General features: G+C 51.0%; 6 protein-coding genes across 6 annotated transcripts; 2 read left to right on the forward strand and 4 right to left on the reverse strand.

The window, feature by feature from the left end:
• Positions 1 to 161: 161 nt before the first annotated feature.
• Positions 162 to 2,450, forward strand: JN550_009669 (uncharacterized protein; the record flags this gene model as incomplete). Its single annotated transcript, XM_049321766.1, has 1 exon — positions 162 to 2,450. The coding sequence occupies one exon, from the start codon at positions 162 to 164 to the stop codon at positions 2,448 to 2,450; it is 2,289 nt and encodes a 762-aa protein (XP_049168407.1).
• A 560-nt stretch (positions 2,451 to 3,010) lies between these two features.
• JN550_009670 (uncharacterized protein) lies at positions 3,011 to 3,688 on the reverse strand (the record flags this gene model as incomplete). The annotated part of the gene is made up of 1 exon (XM_049321767.1): positions 3,011 to 3,688. One exon carries the CDS (start codon positions 3,686 to 3,688, stop codon positions 3,011 to 3,013), a length of 678 nt encoding a protein of 225 aa, XP_049168408.1.
• A 1,588-nt stretch (positions 3,689 to 5,276) lies between these two features.
• JN550_009671 (uncharacterized protein) lies at positions 5,277 to 6,926 on the reverse strand (the record flags this gene model as incomplete). Its single annotated transcript, XM_049321769.1, has 4 exons — positions 5,277 to 6,161; positions 6,208 to 6,275; positions 6,640 to 6,778; positions 6,828 to 6,926. 4 exons carry the CDS (start codon positions 6,924 to 6,926, stop codon positions 5,277 to 5,279), a joined length of 1,191 nt encoding a protein of 396 aa, XP_049168409.1.
• Positions 6,927 to 9,139: 2,213 nt separating this feature from the next.
• Positions 9,140 to 10,264, reverse strand: JN550_009672 (uncharacterized protein; the record flags this gene model as incomplete). The annotated part of the gene is made up of 3 exons (XM_049321770.1): positions 9,140 to 9,190; positions 9,252 to 9,956; positions 10,016 to 10,264. The coding sequence occupies 3 exons, from the start codon at positions 10,262 to 10,264 to the stop codon at positions 9,140 to 9,142; spliced, it is 1,005 nt and encodes a 334-aa protein (XP_049168410.1).
• An 857-nt stretch (positions 10,265 to 11,121) lies between these two features.
• On the reverse strand, positions 11,122 to 12,219 carry JN550_009673 (uncharacterized protein; the record flags this gene model as incomplete). Its single annotated transcript, XM_049321771.1, has 1 exon — positions 11,122 to 12,219. The coding sequence occupies one exon, from the start codon at positions 12,217 to 12,219 to the stop codon at positions 11,122 to 11,124; it is 1,098 nt and encodes a 365-aa protein (XP_049168411.1).
• Positions 12,220 to 13,754: 1,535 nt separating this feature from the next.
• On the forward strand, positions 13,755 to 14,491 carry JN550_009674 (uncharacterized protein; the record flags this gene model as incomplete). Its single annotated transcript, XM_049321772.1, has 2 exons — positions 13,755 to 14,133; positions 14,184 to 14,491. 2 exons carry the CDS (start codon positions 13,755 to 13,757, stop codon positions 14,489 to 14,491), a joined length of 687 nt encoding a protein of 228 aa, XP_049168412.1.
• Positions 14,492 to 15,838: the final 1,347 nt, after the last annotated feature.

Here is a 15,838-nt window from a genome sequence, read left to right on the forward strand (position 1 = left end):
CTCAAAAATTTTGATCATCAAGCATTCATGAGGTGGACCAAAATTTCATCCAGAATTCATCTGTCACACAAATCCTTTCTTAAAGGATAACTACCTAGCCTGTATACCTTGGCTTCATCAAAGAACTCTTGCCCACTACACTAAATCCCTCTATCTTCACGATGGATCATCAGAATATTCAGGCGTTCGATGGCGGTTACGCCCAGTTCCAACCTCAGGACAACCAAGAATGGGATATAGCTTCCCAGGGCTACATCAACCCCAACAACAACAATAGCATTGCTTCATGTCCTCCACACCCTGCCCACCAAGGCAACTTCCAGATCAATCCTATGCCACAACTTGGCTTCGGTCAAGCTTTTGGACCACAGCAACCACCGCAGCAGTACGCCAACTCAGACAATATTCAACCCAACTTTCATCAGATTCAGAGCACTGGCCCACAGCAGTCTAACTTCCCATGCAACCCTGGCATGGGTGGCCCCAATGGGAACATTTGGTATATACCGCCTGTATACAACAATGGCATCAGTCAAATACCTGAGCAACAACAAATTCAGTTCTCCGGATTGAATCAAGCCCAGAACCTTGCCACACAACAGTGGGCTCCAATGGATAACTCCGGCATGTTTAACCCAAGCTCAAATACGAACATGCCTCACGGATACAACACCCGTGCCAACAGTCAATACTTTGGGACACAGGAACAATACGTCAACCCTGCCGTACTCCAGATCAATAATCATTTAGGCCCGAAGTTTGGCATGAATAACTTCGATCTCACCGATAACCTTGTCATGGGGAACTCTGGCTCAAATCTGAATGACACACCCCACGGCAACAATAACATCAACAACAACAACATTGTCAACGCCGATGGTGGTCTTGTCGACAATCTCCCTGAGGTCAACAACTCTGGAAGCAGCTCCCCCAGCAGGATTACATCGGATATCAGTGCTGCCAGTAACGCTAACGAGGGAGACGCCCAAAGCAAGCCTGTCCCCGAGCTCGGTTCTGGTGACTCCTTAACAACAGGCAAGCATTACGAGGATTTCACCCCTGGTTTGGATTCTATCTTCGAAGGAAAAGGCAGCGATGCCCAGAATGCCCCTGAGCTAAGAGCTTCAGAGCCTGATAGTCCCGCGCTTCACGGGGATGAAGTCGTCGATTCAGGAGTCGTGGAGAACCAAGAAGAAACCCCCGCTTCAAAAGATTCGGAAGACGATGATCTTTTCGACGCAAACGGATCCGTCGACTCTGTACAGATACCAGAACACTATCTGGTAGTAGTCTCACCACAACAACCACCGCCGCCGCAGCCAGCGCTGGGACTTGAGCCGTTGGTCCAAGTTCAGGATTCTATACTACCAGTTGGGGCTCCACTACCATTACCACCGCAACCAGCTCAGCCTTTGATTCACAACCAAGACCCTATGTTGTCAGCTGTGGCACCGCAACAATCACCACCACCACTAGCCCTGGAACCCCAGCCTTTAGTTCAAGCTCCAGCCCCAGTCAGTGGCCAGGCGGGAGCCCCTGAAGAGATCCATTCTCCGGTCTCAGCTGCCACCAAACGCAAAGAGGCAAAGGCCGACAAGACCGGCAGGGTTCAGAAGACCAAGAGGGTAGTCAGCACCGGCCGAGGCGTCACTTGTCAACAATGTCAAAGGTCCAAGACCAAATGTGTGCGGCCCAACGGCCTTGGAACGGCCTGCATCTTGTGTGAGAAACGAGGCATCTCATGTGCGGCCGGCGAATCGGACAAGCGCACCACTAATGCCAACAACGAGGAGCTGCGTCAGACAGTGACGGAAATCGACAACAGGGTGTTTGAAGCACTCGAATGCCTGCGCACAGCGATGGTGTGTCAGCATTATCCGTGTGAAGAGACTCCGGGAATCATTCAGCTCTTGCAACAGCGCCTCACTCTGGGAGAGTCGTCCTCGATCATTTTCAAGGCTCTTTCCAGCTTATACCCCAACGCAACACAAGGGATACAAGTGCCATTGCCAAATTACTTGGAACGTTTGAGGCAAATATACGACCCGGAGACTGCTTTATACGACCCAGATCAAAAGCAAAAGGCGCAGCAAATGCGGAAGATCAGCAGACAGTACACTGCCGATGGAGAACAGTATATCGCCGAGGCCATGAGGCTGTGTACCACGCACGTCGGCAACTATCTGGCAGCCCAAGCGGCAGTAGCAGCAGGGCAGCGAGAGAAACAACCGGAAGTTTACGTTGAGCCAATCTCGCAACAAGGCGGCGAGGCTTCTTCGGTCGAGATGGCGAGTGGAAACGCCATCGCCAGCGAGACGCCAAACACTGGCGCCGACCCACTGTCTGAGTCGGGTCCTCAGGTGCCGGCGACTGTCGACGCTCAGAATGCTGCAGAGGACATGGAGATGCAAGACATGCTGTTGGAGTACTTGAACAATGATGGTGCTTAGGCCCTGTCACCTTTGACAACAAGATGCACAATGAAGTTGGCCGGCACGGTGGCACAGCAGACACAAGGCAGCATCTGATATTGGGAAGTACATATACTTTGAAGGACTCAAAGCGGTGTTTGGAGCATAGGGAATAGAAGGAATACCCACACAGCGTCTCATTTGGATTGATACCATTTGCATTTTCGGTTGGGAAGAGTTTGTCGTCCGAAATTGGGTCGGGGCATTATAGGAAAGGCCACTGTGGAGAGCAGTGCCACCAGAAACAATAAAAAACATTCAAAATCCCAACTGGGTCGATTGTAAAGTGAACTTGGTGACCATTTCTATATGTGAGTTCAGTGTAGAGCAGTACAAGCGAAGATGTGACACAGTGATATGCACCAGCTCAGTCGAAGGGCGATATATGTTTAGTTACAGCCTTGGAGTGGCGTCTCGTCAGGCCAACGTCAGTTTAGTCCGCAACAAGTGTCGATCTTGGTACTAAACCGCTGCGAAGGATGCTGGTCATACTGACGGGCGACTTGCTTGGATCCAATCGCCGTTTTGCTGTAGTAAGTCTAATGCTTTGCGGACTCCTTTCTCTTCTTCTCCTTCTCAACTAGACCGTCAAACCTGCGGAATGCCATGAGACCTTCGAAGAAGGGCGACACGGTCCAGAGCCACCAGAGCTTGCTACCCGTCGCGACACGGTGCTTTATCAACCTCGTGTTCGCCATCCACCATGACTCAGTGATGTGAATAACCAATACCGGAACGAAAATTGCCTTGACCAGCCATCGGTAGCCCAGAGCCCCGAACGGGAAGAATGAATCTAGCAGATCCCAAATTACAGTCCCCGGTTGGACCAGACTCAGCGTAGCAGCGCAGACAAAATAGAGCGTGATACCAAAGAATACAACACAGTCGAATCCCGCGGGAGGCGCGTACTGGTCGATCTTGATATCGCTGAGGCCCAGCTTACTGAGTGCCGTCTGTGCCATCTCAACAAGCTTGACACGGGAGGCACCGTAGTTCGGCAGCGGCGGCGAAATGGTAACCGTGTGGGTCCCGGAAGCTGACTTGATGGTCATGGCATCAAGCGACATGTCGATAATCTGCGGCTTGGCGGCCGCTCTCGCGGAGAGCCCATTGAAGGCCCGCAGATAGAGCTCAAGCTCTGGGGCGTGGTCCTTGTTCATGTGTGTGACCACACGGGTCTTGATGGCAGCCTCCTGGCTGGTGACCGGGCCAGCCATGCTGTCGGTGCTATTCCTTGAGCGTACAGGGGTCTGAGGCTGATGGGCTACAGTGAGTAGGCCTAATGAGAGTGATCAGGAAGGCAGAATCAAGGAAGCAGCAGCAGTAGATCGGACTTTGGCAGGCTCTCGTGATAGGCCGGCCAGTAACGTAGCCAGTTGACAGGGAGGCTGTCGATTTGGTAACTTTTCTGCTCACGAGGAGGTCCCAGCAAGCAGATGGGTGCCGCGGCCCAATGGGGTTTAGATCGGTAGTTCTTTTCGGGTGCGCTCCCGCTGGGCGGCACTAATCTAACTTAAGGGGAGGTTGGGAAACGTCGTTGCCATTTCTCTGTACCAACAGCCGTACGAAGTATTGGAATGATGAGAAGGCAAGCCTGGCTTAAGGACGCGCAACAACGTCTAGTACGTCCGAAACGGGGGGCCCCCCGTTTTGGACAAGACAGTCATTTGGGAGGGTGAGATCTCTGGCATGAAGGTGTGCATGAGGTGGTCCAAGCTGCACAGATCTCAGAGCTAGATCATTCGAACTTGGTATCATTTGGGTCCGCATGAGATCTCGCATTTCACGTGGCCGGGTCGAGGTGTCCACTAAGTGAGGGCCGGCTACGTTCGCGAGTAACATTATGCAAATTCCAGACCTTGGCAGAAGCCATGGCAAATCGTCTATGGCGATGGTCTGAAGTTCTTGTCTCCGCGCCTAGAATTGTTAACGATGAGCCATCTCATTAGAGACGCCCGGAGGTAGGAAGAGTTGCACTATAACCCGTACTTGCGATACATTAATAGATTTCAATAGATGGCTGCCAATAAGCAGTTCGAGTGCCACATCACCAGCAGCGCTTTGAATTCCGTGACTTGCCCTGGACGCGGTCGGCATCTGTATACCAACCGTTACCACAACCGCCAGAGCTACCGCCCGTCATCTCGCGTTTGGCTCGATTACAGACCAGTGGTCAACTTGGTCCACAGAGCTGTTACACGTAGTCATGCTATCTGGTAACATAGGCCTAACGCGCATCGCAAGGCTGTAGACCTAGGCAACTAAGTCAAAATGCATCCCGGTAGCTGGCACACCGCCCACCGACTGATGCCAAAGTCCTTAGTATTGCTGTCAACGCCTAGCTTCCTGCAAGCTTGAGCCTGGCCACCCCTGGGCGGTAACCATGGCGCTGCACTGGTTCCTGCATGCCCGGCGATCACCCTTTCCAGATCTATAGCACTGCCACTGCAAATAACGGTTCACGAAACTTTAATCAGGGAAGCGATTTTTCTTCCCGCTCTAAGTCTGATGGTTCTGGGTACTCGGCCGAAAAGCTGCATGTTTATAAAAGCAACGAAATCCCGGCTCGCAAAAGCAGGCACCGATGTCTCACACGACGGATACCTGTCTGAACACTATTGGGCATTGAACAACCCTGACATTCCCTGGGAGGACGAAGAAGGAAGCACTGATATCTCAAGCATTACTTTTATTCCCATCCCTGCACCTCGTCTCTGGAAATCACCCGCTCGTATCAAGTTAACCCGAAACGCCCCGTCCCAAGTTTGCAGGCCCGAATCACGCTCTCAATCGCGACATCCAGCTTCAAGTCACCTTCGCGGACCCTCTTGGGCCACCCTCTTCCCAAATTGTTGTCTGTTGGACATGGATGCCGCTCTGGCTTGTGATGGACCTGTTAGATCGATCGTCTCCGTGGTCGTACTGCACTGCAATTTCCGTCTGAGTGCTTCCATGCACCCTATCGCCTAGCTCAAGTTGACTTTCTGCTTCGTCGCCATCGGGTCTCCTGGAGGCGGAGAACACACTGGGTAGCTTTGATGCGCGCTGCTTGGATAAGACTTTGCCCGTACCCCTACTGCTGGAGGAGTTATCTGAAGTCGACTTGGATCGTAAGGTTGTAGCAAAGACCTTTGGTAAGGTTATGGCAAGGTATGCGCGTATCGCAGGTAGCGATATCACGACGATAGAAACATTGACCTCGAGAGCTGTCCATATAATCGTGTCCGTGTAATCCCATGTCGGATTCAGACTCCTCGCGAACATGACGATGTATCTCAGTCGAATGCAGCTCGTGATCAAGACAAAGATGCCGAGACTAAACATCAAAATGATTCCCACTTTCTTTCGCCAGCTTGTGTTGAGCCCAATGAGCAACGGTAGAGGCAGAATGAGGATTATGACGTCCTGAAGGATAGCAATTGAAGCAGCTGAGTACGTCAAAGTATTGACGTTGATGCATCGATGGTCTCCGAAGTTTCCTTTCCATCCCTCCCAGTTGTAATAGACGGGGAGACACTGGAAGATCTGGAGGAATATGAAAATCAAGGCAGACAGTGCCACAAACGAAATGGTGCCGAAGACGGTATATCGGAACCACCTGTTGGGGAATATTCTCAGGAAAAAACACAAGATCGCAATCTTGCAGAGGGCCAAAAGCGCCAAGTAAAAACTCTCATCGATGAAGAAGACCTGTCGCTGTTAGCTTCCATACCATGGTAACATTGGCATATCATACCTTCAGGGCAGTGGTGATAGTGCGACTTTCCATTGTCCACATGTCAACTCCAAAGCCAGTAAGTCGAGCTATTCGGCATTAGCAACTTGGGGTTTATTACTATACGACAGGGAACCCACCATACTGGCCTAGAATAGTGAATGGTAGGTATAGCGCCTGTCCTGATTAGCACAAAAGAATGGCACCAAGTCCGTGGGGCTCTGTTACCAGAATGGTAAATACAACATAGTCATCCACTCCGGTCTTCCGAGGGCTATATCTTCGAGAAACGATATGAAGTCCCAAGCATACTAATGCGAAAACCTCTACCGCAATGAAACCCCATAGATCATTTCTTCGGGAACGGTAAGATCTGCCACACGCTTGGTCCTGCGTTCTTTGGATGGCTGGCAACACGTTAACGATAGCCCTTCTCGGCTCCTCTAGACTCACAAAGTGCCTGTTCGACTGTACATGCGGCTAGGACGCAGGTTTGAACGGAACTAAAGAGATCTGTATCTGTGCAGATGCAGGTCGAGTTGGTCACCGTCTTGCAGGCCGAGTTTGGTATCTCCCCAAGTATACAATTGAGCTGTCTTGCTGTTAGCAATTTGAGTGGAAACAGTGAGGAGCACACGTACGCCGCATTGTGGAAGCTGAGTGGCATACTGCATCAAGTCTGCCTGACATACTGTGGTGAGTGATGCCAATGTTAGCCAAAATGCATTGTGTATCTGCATTTTGAGACTCAGTATTGAGGGCCAGCCAAGACAAGTAGTTGGATGATGAAGAATTACTGAAGACGCGAAAGACTTTGAAGAAAGCTAGTCGAATGATTATGAAAGGCAGGTTTAAGCGCGTAGATGACGATAACCAACGATGAATGGCGTCTATAGGGTCAATGCCCGCCACGGAACCGCTGGGATTTCCGTAGACTAATGCACAGTTGATCTGCCGTCTGCCAACGTCGTCTCAAGCCTCATCACATTTTTTTCGAGATGTGCTGGAATTGTTTCCAATGGGAAGTTAGTAGGCGTACGCCACATCTAAGAGGCGGCTGTTTGTCTTATCACTAGTGCAAGCCCTGCGTGGTTCCCTTGAATACGATGCCGAGCAAGCGTAGTGACAGGCCAGATATTGAAGGGAACTGACAGCTTGGAAAGACCCAGTAGAAGTTGAGTATTCCAGGCTAAAAACAAGTGCTGTTGTTATGAAACTTTGAATTAAGGATTGAGTATGTGGCGGCTTGGTTAGGCTCTGTCATCTGATCCTCGCCTGATGTTCAGCCGTCGCGTAGTAAACGCGGATAAACCAGACAGTCTTTGGCGATGCTGTTGGTGGAAGAGAAGAACCAGGAGTCCTTGCCTTATTACTTAGATCCACTATTAAGGTTGGAAAGCCTCGCAAAAGTGGGCATGCTAAGAAAGCCAGCCGGCCGAGAAGGCTGAATGACCCCCATGCTTGACAAAGCAATCTGTATGTATGATTTAGATGTTGAGAAAGAAAACCATGACAGCATATTGGCAAGGTCTCCAGGGTGCTGCGAGTGCTCGTCTTGCCAAGGAATCCACCTTCCACGCTGTGTGCAGACGGCTGCCAACCCAAGGGACGAATGCGGTTTACATATCCTCATCTTGCTAATGCACCGATATGGTGTTGATACAGTTAGCAGTGACAAGGGCCAGCCACAGCATCGGCAATAGGCTCAGGACGCCATTTGGGAGGGATGCTGATGATGGGAGCCCATTCTAACCGATTGGGGCAGCCGCGTGAGCCGCGAACGATGCTTGGCGCCGTCAACCCGTCTGCATCTTAACAATACCACTACGATGCATACTGCTGGCCGGAGTGTCATCCGATACACTAGCTGGCGAAACATGGTGGAAGGGGTCTGCATGTGTACGCTCAGACCCTCGGTAGCAGTTAGATTCAAGGCGCCCAAACCAGTCTGGACGTCACCTCTTCAGCACCTAGTCCAGCTGCTGCAAGTACCTAAGTTAGCTTACTAGTGAGTGTATCGCTCAGGCTTACCCCGGCGGCACTGCGGCACGTAGGCAGGGAATAAGTTAGTTGGTATACTGAGACAGTTGCACGAGTAATGTCAAGTGTATATTGGCCGCACAAAATTTAACAGAGTTGCATGTATCGACGACCATTTGGGCTGCACTACATGATGATAGAAGTCCTCGGGTCGCAAACTGCTGTAGTGTTACACATTCGCAAGCTCGACCACCCGCGATGCTCGTCTGCATCGTCACGGCGCTCTCTCGTGCCAATGGAAACGGCTGATGTCCTATACCGTTGTCAGGTACTGTTCGCAGCATATAATAGGAAGGTGGGGGCTGAACGATACAAAACCGGTCTGAGGGGAGTCTTGGATTCAGACCGCGTGCAAGTCGCGTAGTGGTTCTCCTGAGGTTATTGGTTCAGAAGTCGCTGCATTTACCCATTTCGCGCATCAGTGTCTATGGCGCATGCAGGCGAGTGATGACCTATGTAAGTATTCGGAAATAACGTGGCACACTGAACACTGATCAGATTGCATGCACAACAGGCCTGACGATCTTATCTCCGTATCTTGACCTCAAGAGGGTGTGCTACCAATGATGTTTTTCTTATCGAAGATGTCACCAGCTGCAGGTTTGGCAGGTGTCTCCCCTGCGTACGCTCTGTCGCCAATCATCGGGCCCGGATGCGCAAGGAAGTTGGCACACAAAACACCGTGATCTGATGCCCCGAAGGGTCGAACTAGTCTACAACTTCCGGCCATTCATACGGATCTTATGTGGGGGAAGTTTCTGAGCATTGTCTGCGTGGACCTCCTCACCGACATCATACATAGATGCATGCTTTCAACGTCGGGCTTAATTCAATTGCCTAGAGAACGCACCAAGAAGCAAGTCCAATCTGCATCGTTGAATATCCGTCCCGTCCCTTCAAGTGCCATGTCTCGCTAGATGCATTGGGAATAATAAGGCGATTGTGCTTTGCATGTTGCTCCAGACTTTATTTCAAGTTAGCTCGATTATCAACAGCAATGTGCAGAAGGGTGAACAATGACTTACCGCACAAGTCGAACAACCAGTGTACCCAGTTCCGCCGCATTGCTGATACTGGGCCTGAGCACACACACCTGAACTCCCAGACGCACTTCCACCTGCATTCGAGGCACCAGTCTCTGCTGGAGGTGAATCTTGGACTACAGTGCCCACGGCACCCTTGCCAACAGCGCAAGTCTTCTCACACCCCGTGCAACCGAGACCTGGTGTTCTCACCTCGCCACCAGGGACGACAGTCGGGCCAGGGTTCACGTATGTGGACAGCTTCGAGTGGATATTGACGAGAATACCAGGGTCGCTTGCCTTCAAGGCCCCTGGGAACTTGACCCCAGCCGGTACCGCGGCGGACGCCTTGCCAGACCCTTTCACGGTGATCTGGTAGCAAGATATGTAGAATTGGGCTCCTCCAGAGGATCCTGCAGTGTGCAAAGCGATGACCTCGGCTCTGAGAAGATAATCACCGGCCGGTGTGTCTGCGGGAATGGGCACATCCATTCTGCCGCAACAGTTGGACAAGTCTTTCGTGCCCCAGAAGTCATCATCGGCCGAGTTGCCTCCCGACTTTGGTGCCCACGAATTCTGGAAAATCTTGTAGAACGACCCTGATCCATCTGACTTGGACGCATCGTCAACCTTGCTCAAGTATACGTTGACCGGACCGTAATGAGCACCACCGATGGCTTCATTCTTGCAGTTCCTGTCTCCGGGTTGCTGGTTGGACATATGTAAGTATATGCCAAAGGGTAGGTGACCATTTGAATAATTCATACCTGGTGCATCTCAACCGTCACTGTTGACCCCGGAGCCACAGAACACTTGCCCGAGACGCCTAATGTTCCTCCAGCATTGCATCTGATATCTGCGCCGGCGACATTCGTCACGGGACTATTGGATTTCGGCATACGGACGCATTGAGAGCCCATATCGACGCCATCGACCCAGAGTTGCTGGAAAATAGCGTGTGCCGAGACATCACTGACAGCCAGAGCTGTGAGAACGGCGTATAAAGTTACCTTCATAATGACCATTTATGAGATGCCAAGAGCTTCTGATTAGCACTGGGGCGAGTTGACCTGGTTCAGTAAGCGGCACCTCTTCTCGACGTCCTTGGTACTGCTTTTATGCCCCAGAGATGGTCACAATACCCCATCAAGAACGCGGGAGCCAGTAAATTTGGAAAGCCAAAATCAAGCCTAATCTTATTGACCAAACATCTGACATTCATGGACCTCGCATGGGGATTGGCTGACGAAACCGATGCACGACGGCTAAAACTGCCAGGGCGGCTGAATTCCCCAGATTCCACCCCACAAGACAATCAAATAGATGAGCAAGAACCCTGTTCTCGGCATTATTGGCGTTTTATAGATTATCAGGTAATATAATTATGTTCTATGAATGGTCCATTGGAGCAACACGTGAGGTCGTGGCGGATCGCAGACCTGGAGTGCCGAAGGATGACAACATGGGCGGTATCCCGGCAAGCGTTCGTATATCGGAAGTCGTCTACGCGCTCTGGTCTTTATGGCACCATGCCAGAGAAAGGGTAGATGCGACCCAATCCTCTTCATAACACTGGCAATCCGTTGCGTGTTACCACAGATAAAGCGCAACCCCGAACCCCAGGCTATCATCTCAATCAGATGGTCACGCGGACCAAATGCCTTGGCTTATTTCCTGTATGACTTTGACCTTGAATCCTCTTAAATCCCGGGCAAGGGGCATTTTAACGGTTGATATGTTCTTCAAGTCGGTCTTTATGAGTTAAAGGTAAATTTTCGAAATAAAACACTACCGAAGCTCTCAATTAATTCTCAAAATCGCGATTTCCTAATCGTGTAATCCATTTTTGTATCTCTCGGGCTCCCTTTAAAGCTCACAATAGGCGGCGTTCTGTACACGTGCTTAATCTGCATACCCTCCTGAACTTGATGCGATCACCTAGGAAAAAGCGCTCAGCTGTTTCTTTTTGGAAAATCTTCCAACCTCTATCATCCAGACCAGTAGCCCACTCGACAAGGATGCCTTCTATAACTCTGGTGGTAGTCCACTCACGAAATCTCAAGGCTTTGTCGGGCTCAATACCTAGCTTTCTGGCTATGTCCGACATGTCACCTTCGTCATCTATATCTAAAACATTGGGGGACCTAGAATTCATGCGATACGTCTGAGCTTCATCCGGAGCATCTTTCGGCGGACGGGTTACAATGGTAGCGGCAGGGACGATGACGGTCTTTAATTTGGGAAAGTGATGAGGGTCAAAAAGGTCTTCGAGCCAGGCTTGGTCGCGCAAGGAGCCGGTTTTTTCCAGCATCACGGATTCCGTGGATCTGGTGAGTTGGAGCAGACCGTTGGCGGGCGGTAGACGGCTGTGGCTATCAAGTATATCGACCAAGAGCATATCTCGGTAGGAATCAAACCAGGACCACTCCCTTTCGAACCGTGGCGGATTTTGGTGGTTCGGATCCATCTGCATCTGCCGCCTGAACCGCAAGCGCCCTGTGAGATTAACTTCATGCTCAATTGCCCGGATGGCTCCGTGACGTCGCGCGACCTGCCTAGCCTCCTGACAAACCTGGGATACAGCAGGTGGTGGGTTCCTTGTCGCAAAACGAAAGCGGAGGCCGCCTGTACTCCGTGTATGTGTTATCTTGACAACCTGTGCTGGAAGCGCGAGGTTCCAAACCATGTTGCGAACCTCTGCGGGCAGCCTGGCGAAGTTGGGGAATTTTGCGTCATTCGCAATCAAATTGCGAAGCACACATATCTCCTTGCGAAGCTTGGTGACCTCACCTCGTAGGCTCGCGATCTCGTTTCTGCTGGACTGCCCGTAATGCTGAACTGATTCGTGGTGCACCTCAGATCTAGCTAAAATCATGTACAGGAGGTCACGCTCATTGAGATGCTTGTAAGTCGAGTCATAGGCAATGATGGTTTCACCTATTTGCGGATCCTCAGGGCCTTCGTATTCCATTTTGCTGCAGTTGTCGGGGCAGGAAGGAGTTATCGACGTGAATCACCTTGACGAAGGTGAACTGTGGTGTTTAGGAGTTACTACGTGCCGCGTTCGCCCTCACAGACTCCAGTGCCAGCTGCCACAAACTGCATAAATTGTCTATCAGCTGTTGCAATCATGAGTGTACCAACCTACCCTTCGAAACGAAACTGATTGTATCGGACTTCGATCTAATTCGCTACATTGAACACGGGTTCTATAGCCAAGCAAATGAAATGAAACTCGATCTCGGCCCCCGAGAGAAACGTTGCTATTTCCAAGCAGCGAACTAGCACTGCGGGACTGGGGGACAATTCCAGCTCCGGTACGGTCACTTTGAACCCGAGGTCACCCTGCACAGTCGGCAGCTTGTCGAGCCACATTTTCAAGAAGATAGGATCGTGTTTGCCTGACCTCGTCCAAAACATCGGGTTCAGGAGTAACCAAGCTGGGAATGCCTTCAACTGGCACCCCTTCCAGTAAAGCTCCTGTATCATTCCTGGTTGATATCTGGGAAGAGTTTGAACGGGGTTTTCCTGGACTGCGCCAACGCGGAATGACTACGACCTATGCAACAATGTGCATGATTGTGATAGCTGCGGTCGGGTTGAAGACACGCATCTTGTGGCGGGCAGTAGGAGTAACGCGTTGGTGGTGAACAGCAATCAATCAATTGCGGATTAGAGAACCATTGGAGGCTACATGAAAGCAGGTCATCAACAGCCTACGAGACATGCGATCATATGCTGAATGCAACTTTCGACGTCATTATTCTCTTTCTTTGAATGTAGCCTGGCCTGATAATCCAACAGTGGTGGATGCTGCCTCCAGTATATTGTAGATAGGGAGAGAACCGATTCTAAATAAAGAAACATGCTCCCTAGAGCTTCCTCAACCGGGCAAATTGCTAAGACCTGCAGGTACATCCTCAGTCCTCTTTGGTTGTGTCGCCTGAGCGAGGTTTCAGTGATTACGAGTTCCGGCCATATAAGGGCTACATATTTTGCTTGGCGGCTTGCCGAAAATACCCAATCGCGTCCCTGAATTGCGTGATCGAGCAAGGCAGCCCGGCTTGGCGGTCTTGAGGGGCTCCCAGATTCGGGACAAGATACCGGTATCCTACCGTGATGCTGTGGGGTATATCGCAGCTCCACCCCGTCCGATGTGGTATTTTCTTAGGCGACCCGGCAACTCCAGTCGTCAAGGAGCCTCATGATGCACAGAGCATGTGAGCTACAAGCCGCTTGTCCATTACGGACAGGACGGTTCTTTGCCGCGGCTTCCGGATCAGTGCGAATTATGATAATTTTGTCTTTACGGGCATGACGCCAAGCCATCGACGTGGCCCGGTATCGACTATGAACCAGAAACACTCCTGTCGTTTATCTAACCCCCATTCCTCTTTATTGCTGTCACTATTCCTCGTCTCTGCAAGCACACCATCGGGGGATCTTTTGAGGTGTTGATACCAGACTTGAACAACTGAAGTTTCGATTACACCCATATTAACCAAAATGCCTTTTGCAGTGCTTCCAGCTCTCGTACCCGACATAACTCCAGTATACGATGTGTATTTTGAGGCGTTTAAGGGAGAGAAGATGTTGAACTTCCTCTTTCCTGGTGGGATCGATCGCCAGGCGCACAAACACGGTACAACGCTCTGGTGGCACCATGATCAGAACGGGTACACCATTAAATGCGTAGATTCTGAAAGTGGCAAGATTGTTGGGATGGCCACATGGGAGGTCTTCTGGCAGCCAGGGAAAGACAGCAGGTGGAAAAAACCTGCTGGTGCTGAGTGGCTTAAAGGCGCCAACCGCAAGAAGGCTGAATCTGTGCTTATCCCTTCCTGGACAATGAGAGAGAAGCTTTTTGGCGGTCAGAAGCATATATGTGAGTTTTATGGTGACTGCACGGTGAAACATATGCTCATCCGTATCAAGACTGCATATCGTTGGCTACACACCCCGAATATCGCCGCAAAGGAATTGGCCGGCTCCTGTTGCAATGGGGAGTCGATATTGCTGAACAACTGCAATTGCCAATCTACCTCGAGGCCACCGTCGCAAGCGCGCCCATGTTCGAGTCTTGTGGCTTCGACAGGTTGAAGCATGAGGAAATAGTCCATGCCGCTTCTACGACAGGCGAGACAGAGGATCTTGTGGTGCCGTTGATGGTGAAGATGCCAAGCAAGGCAAACGGACTGTCATTCAAAGAATGGTCGGCCAAGGGATGCCCCGAGACATATTAGCGCTTCGATGGTTATCTTCTGTTACATCAGTGCATTCCATATCTCCACGGAGACTTGACTTGTTGTCAAGAACTGCAAGCTACTCACTCGCGCTCCTGGTAAAGGACAGTTCATCCCATACACAAGTGAATGCCCGTAGGCGGTGACAAAAAATTGGAGTCATGACAAAGTACGGAGGCAATCCACAAGTCCGGACAAGCACTAAGCTTTGACTCCAACACGAGATGGGTCCCAGTCTTGTTTCATGTCTCGTACAACGAGCATGGATCTCAACAGTCCACCATGGCGCAGGAGTAAACCTTCTCATCTGATCTGGACCTTCATCAATATCCACTTGTCGAATCGGTGAGCACGGCTGCAACATGCCTCGACATGCCAGCCAAGAAATGCTCTCTCTGATGTACACACTGCCAACTAGGACTAGTTTTTGATTGCCTCTCCATCGAGCCTAGTAGAGCAGCTAGGAGGGCAGAATCGCATGGTCAAAAGACATCCATAAAAGCCATGCTATCGTCTCCGTTCTCCTTGTCAGGCGAAGTAGAGGGATGTCGCTGATCGCCACCAAGGGAGAGCAGCAGGGGGTTTTTGGCGCCCACGGATGCTGTGAGACTAGGCTCACAACTCGAGGTTGATGCGCCTGGCCGGATCACACAGAAGTGACACGTCAATGGCCGTTGCCGTGACGAGATCTCGAGAGGTGAAGAGCCCCTGCGTGGATTGAATGCATGCGATTGTACTGAGAAGTCCATCGGGTTTCACACCGGTGACCACAAATGCTGGTTTGTGACCAGAGACTCGGGGGTGCTGAGAGCATTTGACAAAGCGGTGTATGTTCCAGAACTTGTAGTACTTCTGCTGAAGCCAAATGACACTCGCTCGCCTCAATGGGCGATTCCGGCGAGTTAAATCACTAGCATATGAATGAAGTTCTGTCGTTCTGGCTGTATGTAGCAGGTGTCAAGCTCTCCCCCTCGTCTCTATATGCACATTGGCTGGCTGGCTGCCACCACCAAGAGACCAACAAACAGTAACGTTCAGCTTGCATCATCCTTGCAGCTAGATGATCTACCATCGTCAAGATAATCCACAAAGGCCAGAGTACGGCTTCCAGCGGCGGAGTGCTGACGAGCGACCACCAGACCAGGGGTTCTTACATAAAACTCATAGCACCAGCCTTCGCTCGCCACAAGGCGTCTGGAATGTCCCATCGCCCTTCCACCGCCAGATGCCCGCTAGGCGCACACCGCTTTTCAGCGGCGAGCGGCGTCGCAGGAGCAGCCTGACAGTTTAGAAAGCGAATCTGGACGACTGTGAGCGCAAGACTAGAACCAAGTGAAAGCTTAGGGT

The sequence above is a fragment of the Neoarthrinium moseri genome, assembly GCF_022829205.1.
Source record: "Neoarthrinium moseri strain CBS 164.80 chromosome Unknown scaffold45_Wmoseri_CBS_16480, whole genome shotgun sequence".
Classification (NCBI taxonomy): Eukaryota; Fungi; Ascomycota; class Sordariomycetes; order Amphisphaeriales; family Apiosporaceae; genus Neoarthrinium; species Neoarthrinium moseri.